Raw genomic sequence first — 21,224 nt, 5'->3', positions numbered from 1 at the left:
TAGCGTTAACGGGTAACGGGAGACTTTAAAGAATTATTTTCCTGATACTAGCAGCGCATTTCACAAAATAACGGGATGACAGAAAAAAAAAAAAAAACCAAACCGGCATAATAATTCTGCATCTTATCAGAATTTGACACAATATTCACAGAGAAATCCGAAAAAGACGGATTTCATAAATAGCTTTTGTGCTTTTTGACACTATCTTTGGGCAACTCTACCAGGTAACGATTAAATATGATACGTCTTATTGGCTAAACATAATACGGCGTCACCAAATCAACAGAAAATGACAATGTTTTAAGACACAAAATAATTATGGCATCCGTGTTTTTGACCGCTGGGCTCTTGTTTGAGAGCAGCTGCTCAGAATTAAATGTAACGAAGCGCGTCGGCTTCCACGAGGTTATTTATACACAATGGCGCCCGTCTATCGTGCCTGTGCCAGGACGAAAAAAAAATAGAGAAAGTGAGTGAGAGAAAATAGAAAATGAGAAAAGGCCAAATGACATGAACGCTGCACAACATGCATTGCATGCCTGAGCGTAGCATCTCCATGCAAGAAATGTGGTTTTCCGCAACAACGTCGGCCCCTGCCACCCGACGGGGGGCACGGCAAAGATAACACGCTGCGAAGATTTGCACGGCAAAGTTCATGTTAAAGATACACGCTTACAAAAGTTCGATTTAACAGTAAGAAAATCATCGACATGTAAACATTGAGTGAGAGCTCAGAGAAGAAAGAGGAGGAAGAGATAAGAAACGACGGAAGAAGTCTACTTCAAAAGTTATTTACAACAGTCCGTTGGCGACTGGCGGTTTGTTAGCCTTTTCCTGATCTGAGGAAGAGGAAGCTGCTCTGCTGTTCCGAGACAGGGCGCAACGTCGCTTTTTAATTTTTTTTTTTGTTGTCTACGCACAGCTTACCTTTCTTTTCGCGGTTAACCGTGAAGTTCGGTCTACAGTGTGGCCTTTCGGAAAAACGAGCTAGCCGGGCATTTCGAGAGACAGAGAGCGAAACTGAGAGACATCCTGACAGGGAACGCCTGTAATGGAAGTAAACCTGTTCTCAGGACCCCCGTCTAACCGCGCTGTCCGTCTGCAGCCCCCGTAGTGCAAAGAGAAAGGGACAGAAAGAGCTGAGGAAAACTTCATCTCACTGAGCGATACTGAGATACTGCAAGGCTAGCTTCCTGGGCCCCCGTTTTAGATCTGAGTTTGCAGCGGGTGTCCCGGGGGGGTGTACGGAGGGGGAGCGGGAGACGGCTTGATTCCTCTGGTCCTCATGTAGGACAGGAACTGGTCTGGGATCTCCGCAAGTACGTCTTTGGCCAAGCGGGCCATGCTGAGGATGTGATTCCCGGTGCGATCGATGTAGTCTCTGAACGGAACGAACTGCGAAAGGGAAAAAAAAGGTCAATTTGGGATCTAACTAAATTATATTACAAACTAAATTTTCGTATATTCACGGTACATGATTCAAAATGCGACTCTCCAACTTTTGTTCTAAATCCTCAGCACGCAGCTCGGGGTTGGAACAGCATACATGACGGTGAATACATTGCGATTTTACGAAAAAGACAAGCGTAGCTTTGTAGCAGCTTGTTATTAACTTGAACGACAATTGTAAACAAATACATTTTTATATATCTTTCGTTTCATCAGCCCAGTCTCACGATGCTATTACATAGCTTCGAGCGATTGTAACATTCTCAACAGCAATGTTTGAGAAAATAAGCTCATATACTGTGTGTAAGGTACCGCATGTCAGCATGCTAACATTTTGTAATTCAACACGCGCATTAGCAGTAAATAGACAAATATGATGCAAAGTTCGTCATAACGCTATGTATTAACACGCTGCGTATATTTTTTTGGTATAAACACACTCTTTATGTTGACTTTCATCAGGTGAAAATAATCTGAATCGCGTTTATCTGCATTTCTGTGAGAATTAGCAAAGCTGAAAAGAGCAATTAGCCTGAAAATGAGGGCACAGCCATCAAATGCTCAGCGTGCCAATCAACTCAAAACGCCTTTGAGACTGAGAGCCAAATTATCCTAAGAGATACGGCTGCTTCTGAGAGCGATACGCAGCCGTTTAGTTATGAAAAACTGAGCTTTTAAGTACATTTTGACCACTGGGAAGCCAGATCCACTGGAATCTGTGTGTACGTGATGGCACAGCTAATTGGACGAGCCTCCCTAGCCACCTATGATAGCTGATCATACACTGCCTGTTAACATGCTTCCTAACAAGCTTGGAGCGACCCACACGTAATGATGACTAGCTCGGCAAGAACTATAAAAAGAGGGGGAGGAGCACAGAAAAGCATTAAGAAATTACATTTTAAAAGAGACTGAGAGAGCTCTGTTCTTAGTTACATAAAGCTAGCAAAGTTGGAGCTGAACTCAGAATGCTAATAGCCCTATCTATCTATCTATCTATCTATCTATCTATCTATCTATATCTATATCTATATCTATATATATATCTATATCTATATATATATATATATATATATATATATATATATATATATATATATACACATTGTTTTATCAACTGGTAATTCATCAAACTATATGTTAGACTCGGACAAGTTTCACAACAAAAGTTTAGCATTAGCATTTTAGCTTATCTTGAGTCTCAGCCACACCAAAAACGCTAACTATATTAGCATCCACGCTAACACGCAGTAAGGTTAATACGACTTCTTACAAAAACGAATTACGTTTTATTCCTCAAGTATACTTGGTACTCATCAACATTTTCAGTAAAGGCGTTTATAATGTTACAAAACGTTCCTATTTACAATAAATGCTGCTGTTTTAAATTTAGAATCTTTTAAATGCTCTTTATAAAAGAGCACTTTTCACTAAAATATTAAGTACAGAACGGTTGACTTTTTTTCAGCTGTAATGTATTCTATAGAGCAAGTACAAACAAGCTGATTACGAAGTATAATGCATTAAGAATACCACTGTATATGCAGTGCATTACGATATATAGATAATATAAATATTTTGTGTTATTATACCTGTACGATATCTCTCTCGGCGTATCTGCCCCTCGATGAGATTCTGACTTCATCACCATCCAACTCGATCATGGCTGAGGACACACACACACACACACACACACGCACGACAGATAAGAAACACGCATGACCAGAGAGTCTTCTCTGATTTTAGTCTTGTTTCATTATTCCTAAACCCATCTGCGTTACTGTCAGCGTAACGAGGAAATGGCTGTCACATCACATGCTCATTTACTCCGCAGTAGCAAACGATCCTTTTATCCGCTCGAGCTCAAGACCTGAGCATGTCGATAAGATGCATGTAGGGGGGGATGCGTTGTACAGACAAAGTGATGAATCTACAAGGGCAGAATGAGTTAATGAAATGTACTTACCGTCAAACTCGGCCGGTCCGACTCCAACAATAATAATTGACATGGGAAGAGATGCAGCCTGGAAAGAAAGAAAGATCAATTGAAAGAAAGAGAGCAGCTAAAGTTAACATGCCTGTTTTATTCCTCCAAAGACTATATAAATATGAAAGGCTTAATAACTTATTAACAACCTGTCATCATATTGGCGTACAGTGAGCAATGCGAAAAATGACCATGTCTGTTACTTAAAGTGCATTTCTATGTTTGTATAATCAAGAAAAAAAAGGTATAAACCATTTCTGTACAGCTTGTTTCAAAGCTATATATATATATATATATATATATATATATATATATATATATATATATACACACATTAAATCAGTTTTCTGTTCTTCTCATTCACTAATTATAGTGAAAAAGCATTAGTACATTGTACTTAAATATAACATATTTGATTTCATATTTTACATTTTAATTAATAACGTGAACAATAATGTATTTATGGTAATATATTTATTAGTAGCAATTAACGATGACGTTATTTTGCATCCCTAATCCTACCCAATACCTAAACTTAACAACCATCGACAGATTTTTTGGTTTGCTTTACATTTACAATACAATATATTTAAAACCACACAAAGTGCATTTGACATTCATTTTAATTTTTAATCATCAAAATAAATATTTATGGTCCACGCGTTTCACAAAAAACGAATTTGTATGAATTCATATGATTTTGCAGAGCTTTATGAATTTTTTGAAGATTTTCCGGCACCTCATAAAGATAAGAATACGAATCGTTGGGCCTGATGGTTACAGAGCTGAAGATAACAAGAGCGGCAGTAGACCGGTAGACTGGACACCTACATTAACAATGGACTCCTTTGTCTGGGCCATATCTGATATCACTCCATCCGTGATGATGAGGAGGATGAAGTACTGTGATCCATCCTTTACTGAGGCAGCGTATCTGCACAAAAGAGAGGGCGTCGTTACGTTCATTAAACATCTCATCACTGCAGGGTATGCAAGCAAAGCCTCTGGATTGCGATAGAGTAGTAACACGGTAAACTCTAATGACTTTCGTCAGCTTACCAGGCAAATAAAATACTCAGAGGCAGTAATAACTTTGGAGACACGAGCAATAAATATTCTGCACAGTTAATTCAACTGTGGTTGCAACAAACCGTTCCTCCAATATAAATGAAGCCAATTAAAAGTGTTCTTAAATACGTGGGCCAGACTATTGCCCGTGTTGAAAGTGTAGTTTTGGTCAACTTTAGAAATGAGCAATTTTCTAATGAATGCACTGTAAATTCTATTTATATATTTATTAAAACAAAAATTGGAGCAATTATGTGAGAAATTCAGTCTTTTTTTCAGTGCAGTTTTTCTAATTCGATGCTATTTGCTTAGTTTTTTTTTTTTTTTTTTTTTTTTAAATCATCAATTCAACCATTTTCACTACTTTAAATCTCTATACAAAGAAAATCCAGATTCTACATGCTATAAAATAATATACAAAATATGAATAAACAATATGAAATTTAAAAAAATAAATAAATAAATAAACAAATACAAATTACATTACATTGCCTTTATGCGTTTGATAAAAATGAGGATTAGGTTCCTTTTTGGATCTGGACGCATCGTGGATTTATTAGTCTCTTTTTTTTTTCCCCTACACACTTGTACTGAAGGCTGTGTTTGTTCAGAGTACCGATACTTGACATCCTTTACTTGTCTCCTTCGACTCTCTTTGATTTGTTGCTTCAAACCGATCTGTGCTGAAATACCCGCTACAGACCTCTGTGTGAGGAGAAAGGATGAAATAGTCTCGGCATATGTTTACCAGCCTCTGCTTTGGCGGATTAAAGCGTTGAAAACGCGATGTTCCGTTGAGGATTTTTGAAGATGCTGGCATTTTCCACAACTATGGCACGTCGAAAAACACATGGGTTCATAAAAAGCATGAATATTGCTTAGTACTGCTTTAAAATGTTTTGTTGCTTTACACGTTTAAAATTCGCCCCCATGCCCATTCGTCGGTAAAAACCTTGCTGATTTAAAACACAGTAAATACGCTCCCTTATTCTTTTATATAGTTTAATACGCGCAAGAGTGTTTATACTTAACTGCTGTGTTACACCGAATGACAATCTAACATTATTTCAACCCGAAAACCATCTAAAACCTTAAAAGTGGACACGCATTTGCTTTCTGTGGACGTAAAAAATCACTTTGGTGAGTGTCTTTGGCCCACGTACGTTCGGAAACGACCGCGCTTCAGTCCTTAGTTTTCGATTTTTCACCTTACAAAAACGCGCGGCAGTAAAATCCACATTAGTTCTGAAAGAGCGATATAAAAGCGGTTTATTATTAACTGTGCGGGTGCTACCCACAGCGAATACACGCAGGGAGATTAGTGTGTGACAGATCTGTCGTCAGAGCTGATGAGTGGACGCTGTGTGTGTGTGTGTGTGTGTGTTGAACAGAGGGGTGATAATGACTTGATGGTCTGTCCTTTACTTCCCATCCTCAAAAAAAAAAAAAAAAAAAAAAAATCCATGTATAATTAGATACACAGTGTGAGGATGTGCCAGTCCACTGACTGTTGGCTCCCTTTAAACCATTAATTAGTGTGGACCGAACACAGGATTTGCGAGGAACTCTGAAGTGCAATAACAAAACATAATGAGTTTTAGAAACATGTGAAAAAAAAACAACAACAACTGTCATATGTTGGAATAAGCAAAAGCCAATTATTGATATCATAACACCTGTAGAAAAGCGTCGTCCTGGCAGATTACCAGGTAACGTGTGCACAGCCACTTAATAATAATTTCATCCGTTTAAAGACTAAATCCAAAGCGCATTAGTAATAGTTCACTCTTTTAAGAAGATTTGTTTCCAGAAACATTATTTTTTTTAAATACTTTAAAATACTGCTTCATCGCTTTGTAGTCATAAGCAGCAAAACTATAAAACACGACTTTAGTTTTTAATTGCATTTGTCAGTAAGCAAATATTTAATCAATTAACTAATTCTCACTATTAACTAGTTGCTTATTAGCTAACTGTTATTGACATATTGGCTGTTTATTAGTAGCCCACTTTTAAAGCAAAATTATTTTGCATGACCATATTATAGATTTTAATTTAATTTAATTTAACTACCTTACAAATTATTAATAAGCAGCGTATTAGTAGTTTATTGAAGCAAAGGATGTAGCAAATGGTTTGTTAGCAGCGGGAATTAAATCTTAATATAAAGTGTGCCCTTAAATTTAAACGGAAAAGTGGAAAAGCAAACGTTTAAAGATTTTTTTTTTTATAATATCTCCTGAAGTTCTTCATTTTTCTTAACGGAGTAAAAGTTTACTGAGCTTTTAACATTTAAGAACTCTTAACTAGTTGCTTATTAGCATGCATATTAGAATATGACCTGTTTATTAGTACAGTAGTAATTAAGCACATATTAATGCTTTATTCTACGTGACCTTAATCCACATCCCTAATTGATACCAAAATTTAACGATGACCTTACAAACTGTTATTAAGCATCAAATTTGGAATTTATTGAGTAGATATATTCACATTGCTTTACATTTTATTATAAGATTTTGTCAAGCCGATCTAAACTTTTACAAACTTTCAACCTAGTCAATAAAATTAGATCCTTACCTATAACTCCGCTATTAATTTCCGTGATCGTAATCTTCCTAATACCGATTTCATTTTCAGAAAGGTCTTTATCCATGTTGAAAGAGGGCGGTCGGAGAATGCACGCGTCCCGAGAAAATACAGTTACAGTATACGACAGAGGTCATAATAAATGAAGAAATAATAAAATGTGGGAAATAATAAAAAAAAAACAATCCCAGACATCCTTTCTGGACGGATTAGATTTCTCAGAGGACCTCGGTGATAGTAGTCATTTTCCAATTCGCAAACAAATGGAAAAACAGTCATCTGTTTGTGAAATTGGCTACATTGCGTTTTGCGTTTTTTGACTCAAACGGCATTTGAGTCAAAAAAGCTGACTACACTACTCTCGTGTGTGCAGCATGCGAGGACAGATTACGGAAAAACACGTCTTCTTGTCCTTGTTTCACGGTTCACTCGGCCTACTTTTGTACAGCTCCCTTTTATCGATTTCCAAATTCTTTAGAAATACTTGATGAATGCAACCCTTTGTTTCTTTTCCCTCATTTTTACAGTTTTACTCCATTCTTCAATTTAAATGATTGTTGTTCCAATCGTGTTCCAATCAGATGTTTTCCAACCAGATTCTGGGCGGAAACGTATCAGAAATATAGTGCAAAGAATAAAAAACTATCGACTGCAATTGTTACCCTTTTACCTCTTACCTGATTTAATTTAATATTGTTGGTACAACAATGATTTAATTTTAAATTAAATTAAATTGGTACAACACCATTTTTAGGTTTTTTTTCCAGTGTTGGTTAAATTAAGTAAATCAATTGAATATGCTAAATAACTTATATATTTATATATATATATAGAAATTAAATTAAATTAAATTTAAATAAAACCAGTTAATTTGCATGACACCATTTTTAGGTTTTAATTTTCCAGTGTTGGTTAAATTAAGTAAATCAATTGAATATATATATATATATATATATATATATATATATATATATATATATATATATATATACATGATGGTCATTTAATGTGTTTTTCCTTCCATCATTTCACAGATGACACAGACCCAGGATGATCTTATTTGAAGCAGCATATGATCAAATCTCATAGTCTCACCTCTGCAAGTCTAGCGTGGCTCATTTAAAGTGATTTAAAGGTCATATATTGTGCCTCGGAGGCCATTTTGGATTTGAATGTCTTTGTTTAACTGTCACACGCTTTGTTTGGATGTAGCACCTGGGTGATAACGCATGGCTCGAGAGTGTTTAGCTGTAGACAACCTCTAAAAATGCGCAAAAGCTAAATCACTTGCTGAATAATATTATAATAACAACACTTTTTCCGAGAGTTTTTTTTTTCTTACGGTCAGTAGTCAGTTGAAAAATGATTTAAATTAGCATTAAAACGTTCACTGATATAGCCACGAAAGTCCACAAAAAAAGGTAGAACCAATTTCATGGTCAATATGCAAAAATATTTCATATATATTTCATATTTCTGCAATCTACATTTACATTTAAACTACTAATTTGATGCTTATTAATGGTTACCTAGTTGTTAAGTTTAGTGTTACCAATGTGTTACCAATTATTTTAGAGAGTAAAGTAATAAGAAATGGTACAAAACCCATACATTTTGATTACTTGAATTTTTTAAACTATTGGACTACGATAAAAAAAAGGCAGCAAAAATGTGATTGTCAACATTTATTTTGTGTTCAGGCTCAAGTATGGGATTTACGCAAGCCTGATATCGTTGTGTAGCGAAATATGTCAGATGTATTATATATAATATGTATTTTCTTTCGGGAATATGGCTAAGCAAGCGCATAAACACTGCTGCATTTTGTTTGTTTACCACAACGGTGCATACCTGAAAAAATATGCGCATATGTGTGCGTATAAATGTCTTTGTTTATGACTTTTTTTTGAACGTACCTGGCTACGTGGTTAATGACAGGTGAGAAGTTGGTAGGGCCGTAGAGCTGAACGGATTTTAGACTCTGGTAATAGGCCTCCATGACTCCGTCAATGCCATTGCAATATGGATTCTGAGGGTTTCCATTCTATAGCAAAACAGAAAAAAAATTAACTCATGCGAAATCAAATAACCAAACAGACAACTCACAATGGAAAGTCTACATTTAAAGACGCGAATAGATGTTTAAATTCTTTGAGATAAAATTTAAGTTTCCCTTTTAAGGTTGCCAGGGTGTTATGCGGTTGCTATGAAGTGTTGCTACTTGGTTGGTGGGATGTTTTGGGTGGTTGCCAGGACATTTCTATATGGTCGTTATTAGGTGTTATGTTTTTTTTTTTTTTCTTCAGCGCTATGCAAATGTTCTGGGTGGATGTTAGGGTGGTACGCGATGTTATGTAATTGCTAAGGTATTCGGATTTTTTTTAACCATTGCATTGCAGTTGCTATGGTGGTTGCTAAGTAGTTGCTTACTTTCTAAGTCAAAAATACCCACCCCCTAGTCTCTATAATATTCTGCACTCCAGACCCAGCTCAGGTTTCTCATTCAATGTACGTCTACAGATCTTTTTTTGCCATTTTCCTCGTTTACAAAGAGAAAATTGGTGAGTTTTTCAGTTCGTTCTCTCTAAAACGCAAACACCTGGCAACATGCGGTGTCATTCCAATCAGCTCCTTTCAATATGAGAATCGAGAATAAAAAAAAGTACAAGAGACGTTATGGACATACATACAATGTAGGGATCGGTCTTTCTGAAGTCGAAAGCTTTGTCTCGACTTGTGTATCCACAAACTGGATATCCTGTGTCTATCTCTGCGAGACAGGTTTTAAGAACTGTTTACCAGAGCGAACTCATGGGATATTCTCCCATCAGGAGGCAGTTTGGCTCCGAAACCCAGCGCGGGGAACATCTTGTCGCTGTCATAGTCCTGTATGATCTCCCCCACGGCTTTGAGTGCCATAGCGTAGGTGTTGAGCTGATAGGGATTCATGTAATGGAGGGAAGTGGGTTGGGCTGGGTTGCCTGGAAACCGTATAAAAGAAAATGTATAGTTTTAGTGCGACTTAACCATTTGACAGGAAAAGTATGCTTATTTAATTGTCAACCACGTTTAAAGTTGAATCCTGACATTCATGGCTACACTACTGAGCAGTACAATACATTATAGCTCACAATAGCGTATAGGTAACACATTAAATGTGGTCTTGTTATATGATGTAACAATAACAATGCTCACAGTTATTTATATATTCGAATCAGTTGCTGTTTAGATAAAATGAAGGCATCTGTAATACGGTAGCATGTAGAAGTACGTAAATATAAAACTGTAAGTTTCCTTGTCTTTGCGTACTCTGAGAGACTGATATTATGAATCCAGAAGAAAAAAAAAAATGATGAAAGCTAGTGATGTATAAAAATAGATTTGCCAGGATGGCCCTGTAATTGAGTTGGTTTTGTGGTATTCCCTTTGAATCTGCAAATGAATGTAAAAGGCAGGCATCTCGGTATAATCACACAGATCAGAGCTCTTTATCGCATTAAACCTCGCTGATTATGATAGAGGACGGCTATTACTGGCCCTTTTTCATGCCTCATCTGCATACATTTCAATGATTCCATCAGCCTTCAGATAGAGACGGCACTCACCGTTAGAAGCCGTGAAATCAATCGCCACTGTGAAATTAATCTGAGTCCTGCACAACAAAGAGACGGAAAAAAGTCATGGTTATTCCAGTCGTACTTCAATCTTGGGAACATTAAAATGCTCCTGGTGCAATAAAAGCGCATTATTAAAAAATGAACAATGGAAAAGAAAATACAGGGTTTTTAGGAGAGTATAAAGAAATGGATAAATATTGTAAAAGCTATCATAAAAACATAATAATAACACAAAAATAATGTAAAAGGTCATGTTCTGAGGTAAAAGGCATTTGAGTATGAACAATATTTGCTTGTGTATGTTTTGTGCTTATTGTTGTGTTGTTAGCTTAGCAACATGCTAACGTTACACTAACATGATACCGAACTTTACATGAGATTGTTCCAAATCAATCCTTTTTGAGGTTCCATATCATTTGGGATGCTGCCTTATAAGGTAGCTGCCTATGTAAGCAGTAGACTGCAAGTTAGAGCACAAGGCTTTCACCATATTATGGTGCTTTCAATGATATTAATAGCATCGGTAATGAATAGTTGTTATTTATGTATGTGCGCTTTTCTCTTATTTGCTCTTTTAACGTTGCACCAGGAGAATAGATTAGCGGAATACATTGAACTGGGATGGGTGTGCGTTTGCTGGGACATTGAGCCAAGCTAACTAATGCCGTAAGTACAGATCTGTCTCCTCTCATTAGACTACACTCATTACCAAGCTTACAGCTGCAGCCACACAAACACACATCCCCAAACCAGAAATACACGCTTAAAATGTGTGCGCACGAATGTGTATGGTCTGATTTCCTGATAATGAAGCATTCCAGCGTGTCTAAAACTCATGTAAACATCAAGAAACCAGGCTGGAACTAGTTTGGCTGTAGCATTATGTTTCCAAGACAGATACGACCTTCATATAACAAAAATGAGAAATTAGTTTTATTATTGTGCTATTCTCATAGCTGAAGAAACACCAAATGCTCAAATAGACATCAATTACAGATCAAACATAATACCACAACATAATACCAACATCAAATTCCAATTCGATTCAACCGGTAATCTGCATGAGGAGTGTCACTTGTTTGTCTCCAATGACTGGTCTTTATAATATAATAACATAGTTCAAAGAAAAGAAGATATTATATCAAATCTTTCACTATTAATGTTTCCCATACGTCAAAAACAATAATAGGTAAAACACTATAACAGGCAAAACAATAATAATAGTGGTCTAAAACAATAACAGCCATAATCAGCTATAAGGTCAGTCACTCATGAGGGTGAATAATTGGTTATGATGCTGCCTTAAAAGGTAGCTGCTAACGTAGACATTGGAAAGTGATATCTTGGTGATTTCAAAGATGAGAAGGAGCATGAGACAGCTGAGTAAAGATATTCTACCATTACTCATTCAATTGAGACTGAGCCAGTCATACCATCTGTTAGTATAATGCTTAGAGCTCTCAGAAAACATGTTTGTGATACACCACAGAGTGTGTCATACAGGCATATTAATTGTTGCATAAAAAAAATGTCATTCATAAATGATTCCTGTTTTTCCATGGGATTTTGGTTGGCAAAATCTTTCATTCATTCGTTCATGCATTCATTTATTCTGTACTCCATCTTCAAAAAAGAATGTTCATGTCTCAGATAAAGCCCCAAAAGTCCCAAAACTAGTACAAATCTAAATGGGTATTAATGGTCATTACATGATTCATGTCTTACGAATAGAGAGTGAAAGCATTACTTCCATCTGAAGATGCAGTGTATAGTTTATTATTAACATTTTTATCTAGAGATACTCATATCACCTTAGAACCTGGTTGTAAATCAAAATGCACACTCTAGATGCCAAGAGAAATATGTAATGTTTGAGGCTACGTTATCCAAGTCTTGTAGCATGTCAATACTTTATATAAGGAAGGATTCTGTAGGACAGACAGACACTGGACAAATGTGTGCAGCTTGACAAAAGATCATTCAGGCCACTGGTACCATTGCAGGCCACAATCTTGATTGATTCTGGCAGGAACTGACAGCTAGTGAGGGCGCTTGAGCAGAGGTGAACATGACAGTATTTTCAGAAGTTTCATAGAACTGAACAGCTAGGTTCTTGGTTCACTTGAGGGGACATCTGACAGTAGTCTGCTTATGAAATGACTAGTAGCTGAGCGGAAATAGGGTCCAGGAAGGGCCTGATTTTGCTTATGTTATGGTGAATCATTTGAACAGACAGTTGCTGCAATGTTGTCCACAAGTGGTCTTCTGGGGTGACTCCTGTGGTTTAACACACCTGTGGGTGACACATTTTGGCTGGAAGGAAAAGGAAGCCATTTTTTAGAGCATGAGGTGATGAGTAGTCCTCAAGGTCTATATATCAGAGAGGGTGTAATGGTCTCTGAAAAACCAGACAGAGACAAAAAAACGTGTGATGAAATGTACACCTGCATGTGATGAGCAAAGCAGCAAGAAGAAAACACACTGGGTTCTACTGGATGACAATGCTGAGAGATTTAATGTAGCATCAGAAAGGTAAGAGCCCTAACACTGAACCCTGTGGGACACCAGCTCATTCCTCCTCTTGATCTAGATCTAAATTCCTGCAGAGTTTAGATACAACTCTAATCAAACACACCTGAAGATTTTGGTATTCATTAAAATTACAGACAGGTGTGTTAAAGCAGGGTTCTGAATAATGATAGATCGCACTGAGCAGGATTGAACAGCCCTTGATGAAGACGGAAAATTAAATCAAGCCTGTGTGACAGGCTTTTTATGTTTGATTGATATGTATTCATTACTGGTTAAACAGTTACAAAACGAACTGTCTTAATTGGGACTCTTGACTAAGGATTGAGCCCCAAAGTTTCTCAACAGAGTGCTTCAAAACCAAACATCAAAAAAGACCTGGCAAAACAGTTCTGCAAATGTTTCTGTTTTCTCTCAAATAGACACCAAGCTTACTCACAAAGAAACCTCATTTTTCATTCTGCTGTAACCCCCTGGGATTTCTTGTCCCAATTTGTTTCCCGAAGCGAGCTGAAAAACAATCTGTAGCTATGTGAGTGGTACCTGACTATAGCAGAATTCATAACAGAATCAAAAGTCCAAAGAGACAAAAACATTCAACAGAAGGTTAAAGGGGACAAGATCACAGCATGCACTGCATGAATTTTGTCCAATAAAAGATGATAATTTCATAACTAAGAGATTTGTGGCAGCAGCGACCTATTGTGATACCTGCAATCTAAGCGTTTGTAATGTTGGCGGTTTCTGTGAACGCAGGTGTGAAACTCGACGTCTGAGAAAATGAGAGTTGGAAGATGAGTGTTGCCTCTGCCACAGATGGGACTCAGATGTTCAGAGAATATCCACAAGAATATCAGGTTTCATTATTTAACTAAATTCCACAGACATCTGCTTCTATGTAGGAATGTCAATGGTGTGAGTAACAGGAAATGAAATAAAGTATTACGGAGATGCATCCATGATATACACATGCAATTACAAAGAGAGCAGCTTGCTCATTTTTACACAAAAACTATGTATTATTATTTTTTTTAAACATCACATTTTTTCTTTTGTGGTAGGGCCCGGAAAACATTATCAGAGGTATGAATTATGAATTACTAGCCTGACCATGCCAGGAAAAAAACCCCCTAAAAATATTCTTATTGTTGAGTCCTGACAGAGATGGATTAAAGTCGACAAAAGCCATCATGTTGGGACAGCTTTCTATTGGTGTGATAGAATGATTAATAAAAGTTGAGTTTTTGTTCTTTTCCCAAGGTCTCTGGAAAGCTGATGAGGTGCTCTGTATGCATGAGCCGGTGGCTGGAGAAATGTCTTGTGACATGAGCATGGGAGACGACAGATGTTGTTGACTTGAGGTGAGGGGACACTGTCCATATGGAGACAAGGGACTTCAGGGGATGAAGCAATTTAGTCAATACTGCATTTCTTTACTGCGATATACATTCCACAAGCCATATATGCAAGTCCAATTATATGCATCAGAATTTATTTTCTTTAGTTAACATTTTACCACCCTCTCTCTAACCCCAAGAACAGGTTTTTTTGCTATTATTTTTAAGACTTAAAATATATAGTATATTTAAGACTGTGCTTAACCCTGGGCTATCATCATTCTAAACGCCGCTTAACCCTGGGTGTGGGTATTCAGTTATGCGATTAATAACTAATGCAGCTTTTCTTCATTGGTAATGTTACAGAATACGGAGGTATTCAAAGCACATCAATTGTTCACTGGGATTCCTCAGGGATCAGTTCTTGGAGCCCTCCTCTTCTTCATATACACTACTTCACTAGGTTCCATCATACTGGAACAAGGTTTATCCTTCCATTGCTATGCTGATGACACACAGCTCTAGCTTTCATTTCAACCAGATGATCCAACATCTGGGTTCCATCTTGTGGGACCATCACAGAGAGGAACAAAATTACTTTCTAAAACTTTTTAGTTCACCTTTCCTGTCTTGTGAAATGACCTTCCAACCCCTAACCGGCAATGGGTCCCTGACGATTTTTAAGTGACATATGAAAACTAACCTCACTCATCTGGCTTCATCCTAAAAAGTTTTCTCTTTTATTCTTCTCCTGCCTAGCTTGTACTTATTTAAACAATGCTTGAAACTCGGCTTTTTCCCGTATCTATTTGACTCTCTTTAAAATGAATCGTTTGATGTATTCCCCAATTCTAAGTCGCTTTGGCTAACAGCATCTGCTAAATGAATAAATGTAAATGTAAAATGATGTGTTGTGTTGAAATCTAATGACCAGATGCTTAGTAATCGCAGCAAAAACAAACACCCAATCACATCCCTTATATTCTTGTGCTTCTGATCCTCACAGCAAGGGTGCATGTTTTATAAACAGTCATTTCAGCATTTGAGGGCGATGAAAAATGTGTAAACTGGAGTGACGAAGATTATTTACTTTATAGTCTCACAAAACATCAGTTTATAAAAAACTTGGTAGTTCAGTTGGCAATATATAATAAAAGGAAGTGCAATGCTATGCATATTATGTGATCACATGCTGAATTCATCCAATCAATGACACTGACCCTGTACATAAGTAAAAAATAATGTTATCCCGAGGTTTAGGAAATGCTGAAATTAAACCAACAATAAGAAAAAGGAAATAACGTTATCTTTACCAACCTATATCTTCTTCAGTTGATGGCACTTAAGAATAGTTTTTCCTTTAGATAATGGCCAATAACAAAATAGCTGCTTAGACAATTACTTTAGCAAACCTACGTTTGGCTTATCACACAGAATCCCTACTTTTCACGATCCATTTCATTCCAAATGTATAAAAGTCCGACCTTAGATTTTTTTCCCTCATTCGTTATCTTGTTTTGCTCACGAATATGGAAGCAAAACAGGCTGACATTCTCTTTGATTTTCGTTCGCATCGTGCATTCTGGTTAGGTTAGTCTTATTTTGTTGCAAGTGAGAGCTAATTAGCTGTTAAGCTAACAGAAGGAGCACAGATGACAGTAACACTGAATCCATTCTGCCAGCTGAAATCCCAATAGATCACAACAGATTAAAGCAAATAAGGGCAGAGATAACAGGCAACAGCATAACATCGTTAATGAATCATGAAACTCTGGATCTTCTCCCTATGATGTATAAAGACAGCTGTTAGTGTGGCTCAATCCGGGGTGCAAAATCCTCCACTGAACACACAAACATGGCTGACAACAGCTGTCCTTTGAGATAACTCTGCACACAGAGCTGTAATTTGCCACTGCAGATGCTTGCGGAGTTCTTCTCCTCGAGGGCTCCCTAATACCAATTAACTGATTGGATTGTTCTTCATCACAATGGCTGTCTCTCTAGAGCACTGTGCTCTTCATCTCCTGCAGCTAATGAGGTGCACTCCACACTAGTGTCAATCACTGCTCAGGGACGCCGCAGAAAGACAGATGACACAGAGATGGCGATGATAGAGATAAGATGAGAAAAGAGTGAAAAGATAAGGCGACAAACACTAGCTGTGTATCACACTAAAGCGTTGAATCAGTGTAAAAAGAGTTACTGCTTTAACAGTTTGTAAATTAAAAAAAATGAAAAGCAATTTGTCCTAAGTAACTTAAGACATCATTATCTAAAATTAAGTTACAGTATGTGTACCTTTACAAAGGCTTCAAACGGTAATTTTTCAAGCTTAGCTTCCCTCACGAGTCTCTGAAACATCCAGAACGCTGTTGCTAGGATTCTGACTAAAACCAAAAAATCTGAGCATAATCACACCAGTCCTCAGGTCCTCACACTGGCTTCCAGTTGCATTTAGGATTGATTCGAATTTACTTTTACTTTTTTCAGCGGGCTAGGACCTAAATGCAATGCAAATATACTTACTGAAAACTGGAGTCAGTTAGAGACACCAAGGGTTCACAAAAAAACAAGGAGAGTCTGCTTGGAATCCTTCACCTTTTATGTCTGCTTCATGACACAGTGTCGAAGTTCCATTTCGAAAAAGGGAATGTCTTAGGTTATGTATATAACCCAGTTCCCCCAATGTGTCTCATTGCCACACCAAGGCTATGCCTGCGCACCTCCTTCTGGCAATTAGTATTTGATGGGGTGCATTTCAGGCTTCTGTTTATAGCCTTGGTCACACACTACATTGCGTCACTATGTCATTACCTTCTGCCAATCACATCGGCGAGTATATGCATGTGCTTCAGACACCAGCTCACACAAAAGCATTCTGATAGCTTCAACACCATCGCGCAGCTTCACGTTCCTTTCTCAGGGAACCACGCATAGCTGTTTTCGCAATTATTTTGAAGAGCATTAAAAAAGCGATTTAAAACGTTAACTTTTGGACCCGAATGCATCTTCTCTTGCTATCTTTAAATCTTGCTCTTGCGCAAGTATCAACCAACTTTTGCTCCAAACCGTAAATCGTGCTCACCGTTAGTTGGGAGTATTTTGCTGTGGGCTACAGTACAAACACTGTCATGCGGAATTACACTAACAGTGTTTCATACTGCAACAGCCAACAGGTGCAGAGAAGCTTTTATCACGGCAGAGGAAAAATGTGCATAAATAGGGGAAACCGAAAATGTGGCTGCCATTACGTAACGCGAGAGAGTTCTCGACAAAATCCATTTGCAGCCCTACACAACTTTCCACTTTAACCATTCACACAATGACATGCACTGAAAAACAGCTGCCATTACTGCCAAGAAACACTGCTTTGGAGACGTCTCCTGAAAAATAACACGCAAAAAATTTGCGTGTGCACGTCGCTCCATTTACTCGACGTGCTTAAAGGAAGAGTTGAGACAAAAATGATTTTTATGCTATTGTTAATTCTTACATGTAGTTGTTTTTTTGTCTTCAAACAGCTATGACTCGATAAGCAACATAACTTTACTTGACATAGAAATATATAAATACATAGCGCCGCTCAATGTGGTGACGCCTATAAAAAGCAACATCTTTCTGCTCGATGGCTACACTATCAGTTAATAAATGTACATTTTCTTGACATACGCATGTTATATACGCAGTGCATTATTTATAGTGCCACTCAACGTACATTTCAAGTCAGAACTGTGGTGACACCTATAAAAGCAACGTCCCATAAAACATTCCATATGTAAAAAAAAAACCCCAACCAAACGTACATTGCAAAAAAGTTCAGAGAATAATATTTTGTCATGAAACCATTTTGTTGACGCGCTATATATCAATTAACCCATTATTGAAATACTTATTATCTCCATATCCAATCCTGAATCCCAAAAAGCGGAGTGTGTTTGATTGCTATACATGGGTGAACCAACAGTGTACCAGTTTACAGCATTGAAATGACACGGTGGTGAGTAAACGGTGACACAGTTTGCATTGTTGGATGAACAATCCCTTTCAACCATCATCATCTATTAGCTACTGTGTCATTTATCCTATGATTTCAACTCTCTAATTGGATTATATCGATAAATGATGAGCTGGACATTCCAGTGCTGTTACAGGAAGTGTGAGAGACGCATCGCAGACTATACCCTCCAGGAGTGAACAAATTCGGCTCGAGCTCGCTGACCTTTCGCCGAAACATCTCAGACTAAAAGAAGGAGCAGCCATTAAAATAGAAGTCTGGCGGTGTGGTGTCAGAGCAGAGGTGACCGCAGCCTCCCTCTTGCCACCATAATGAAAAGCATCGCTCAATGTGGGTGTGCAATCTGCCATGCATGGATGCACCCTGCCTACCCCTCGCATTTACTCGCACACACATAGCAAACACCTGTGCTAATATTAGCCACCCAGCCTCATCTATCATCTGCCATGAATGGACTTTATCACTCACGGTGTCCCGACTTGCTCATACGTAGTCAGTCGTCTGCAACGCCAGTATAATTACCCACGAGCACTCAAAACGGACTTGTCGAGACCCGCTGTTGAGGACAAAGCCTGGGTTCGGAGCGATTTGGGATCGCAGCTGTGTTGTCACCACTGATAACTTAAATGTACTTTGCGTCGTCTGTTGGCGTTTACGCCTCAGAAGCTGACTGTAAAGAAAGATGAGCGTTCGCATATGAGCACTTACCCGCCTTTGATGTAGTCCAGGAAGGTGACTTCGGTATCGACAAGAAACGATAGCAGTGTCACCTGGAAAACACGAAGCCGGAAAATCCCACGAGGATCGCGTCACTATATCAACGATTCACAGAATCATCTAAGTGGAACTGATTCTGATTTAAGTGAGGAAAGACTGCCCCAGGCATACACGACAGAAAAATAAAAAGTGTTGGGGAAGCTTCTTTGAAAATGTAGCTTGCAAGCTAATCAAAATTCAAAGTACAGTACTTACACTAAACGTATTCTGCAAGTAATTGGATTGTATTATGCTATATATTTAGCTATAATTTTTATAAAAGACGAGACAACAGAGTTGCTATTGTTATCAGCTCAATGCACATAAATAAACATAATACAAATTTGTCAACAAATATGGAAAAAACACCATACCTGGTCAGTAAATTGTAAATGGATAATTAAAAGCTGTTTAGAATCGGCATGAATGCATTTACACAGGAATTATAATTGTATACTTGGGTCTGGGGATGGGACAGCAGACAAATATATTTAGATAATTCCAATAAAGCCGTTTTATATTGAAAAGAGAATTATCTTCAAGTTAATGTCTTAAACTGCCGATCTTGCTACTTTGCGAATGAATAGTGTTTTCGCTATGTTTTGGATTACATAGCTGCTTATAGCAGGATGGATTTTTAGTGCTGGAAAAAACAAAATCATTCTTAAAGTGATTCCAATGATATTGTGTCTCTGTGCCTTTATTGTTATAGCTGGGATGGTAACTATTCTTTAATATTGGGAATGATTTTTAGTATATCTTTACTGTTATCTTTATAGTTATCCTTGGTGTGAATGGGACTTTACGGACTGTTATTTGTCAATTTTTTTATTTTTATTTTTTATTTTATTAGTTAGGCTATGTTATGATTAATCACATCCAAAATAAAAGTTTTTGTGTGCATATTTGTATATATGTTGTATATAAGTATTATATATATATATATATATATATATATATATATATATATATATATATGTATGCATGCATGTATACATTTAAGAAAAATATTAATAATGTATTAAATATATTTATATATAATATAAATACGAATACGCATACATTTTGTACATATTTCCAAAATATATAGGGTATGTGCGTGTATTTACATATATAATAAATATTCACAGCACGCATACATATATAATGTAAACAAAAATGTTTTTTTTGGATGAAATCAATCATCTGACGTCACTACAAAAAACAATACATCCAATAATACACAATATTTGGTTCTACTGCCAGCCCCAAGTAGCAACGTTGCTTTTAGTTCCTCTCCAACACTACAGCAAACTAAATTAATGAAAACAAAAAGCGCACCCTAGCAAGAACGTAGCATGAAAAATGTACACTTACAGTCCCGGAGTTAAGATATTTTTTCTTCTTGCCTTTCTTCTTGGGGTTTATGACCTGAGCGGAGAAAATGAATGATTAGAATCATTTATGAGATAATGGAATTTGTATGAGACCGAATTAATGCACCATAATTGAGATTCATGCACTGTATGACAAACTACACCCCGGAGTTAAATTCAGGCTGTGTAGAAATTGCCTTTTTTAACGTGTTGACATTCGCCTATATATAATTGTATGTCCTCATAGCCTCTTTTAATGCCGTGCAACAAACATCTACTGGAAATTTTATAAGAATTAAGTAAAGAAATGGCTTAAATAAAAAAATATATCGTGCTGCTTTTTTTCGTTTTGAATTAATACACTGAATCGAATCGATTCCTTGCACTCTTAGTCCTCCAAACCACTACACCACCAGTGGAAATTATTAGTAGAACCATTAAGTTGGAACCAGAATTGCTAAAATCATTGCTCCGTTCCTATCTTTACTTATATATAAGTTCTCATGTGCGTATTTGTGCATG

At 37.1% G+C, this 21,224-nt stretch overlaps 1 protein-coding gene across 7 annotated transcripts in view; it reads right to left on the bottom strand.

Moving 5' to 3' along the window:
* Positions 1-336: 336 nt before the first annotated feature.
* Positions 337-21,224, bottom strand: part of LOC122342701 (copine-8) — a 78,205-nt gene continuing 57,317 nt past the window's right edge. For 5 of the 7 annotated variants that reach the window (XM_043236721.1, XM_043236720.1, XM_043236722.1 and 2 more), the window contains 9 exons: positions 20,704-20,757; positions 19,300-19,361; positions 10,699-10,745; positions 9,893-10,074; positions 9,010-9,137; positions 4,268-4,370; positions 3,416-3,473; positions 3,042-3,115; positions 337-1,395 (listed from right to left, as the gene is read on the bottom strand). In XM_043236721.1, coding sequence (XP_043092656.1) covers positions 1,207-1,395; positions 3,042-3,115; positions 3,416-3,473; positions 4,268-4,370; positions 9,010-9,137; positions 9,893-10,074; positions 10,699-10,745; positions 19,300-19,361; positions 20,704-20,757 — 897 coding nt within the window. In that variant the 3' untranslated portion in view covers positions 337-1,206. Of the gene's footprint in view, positions 1,396-3,041; positions 3,116-3,415; positions 3,474-4,267; positions 4,371-9,009; positions 9,138-9,783; positions 10,075-10,698; positions 10,746-19,299; positions 19,362-20,703; positions 20,758-21,224 lie in introns of those variants that run through there. The other 2 variants (XR_006250631.1, XM_043236725.1) reach the window with 2 other exon arrangements.

Source organism: Puntigrus tetrazona, chromosome 4 (genome assembly GCF_018831695.1).
Source record: "Puntigrus tetrazona isolate hp1 chromosome 4, ASM1883169v1, whole genome shotgun sequence".
Taxonomy (NCBI): domain Eukaryota; kingdom Metazoa; phylum Chordata; class Actinopteri; order Cypriniformes; family Cyprinidae; genus Puntigrus; species Puntigrus tetrazona.
The sequence above is the reverse complement of the archived record's forward strand: the minus strand, read 5'-3'. Positions and strand labels throughout refer to the sequence as shown.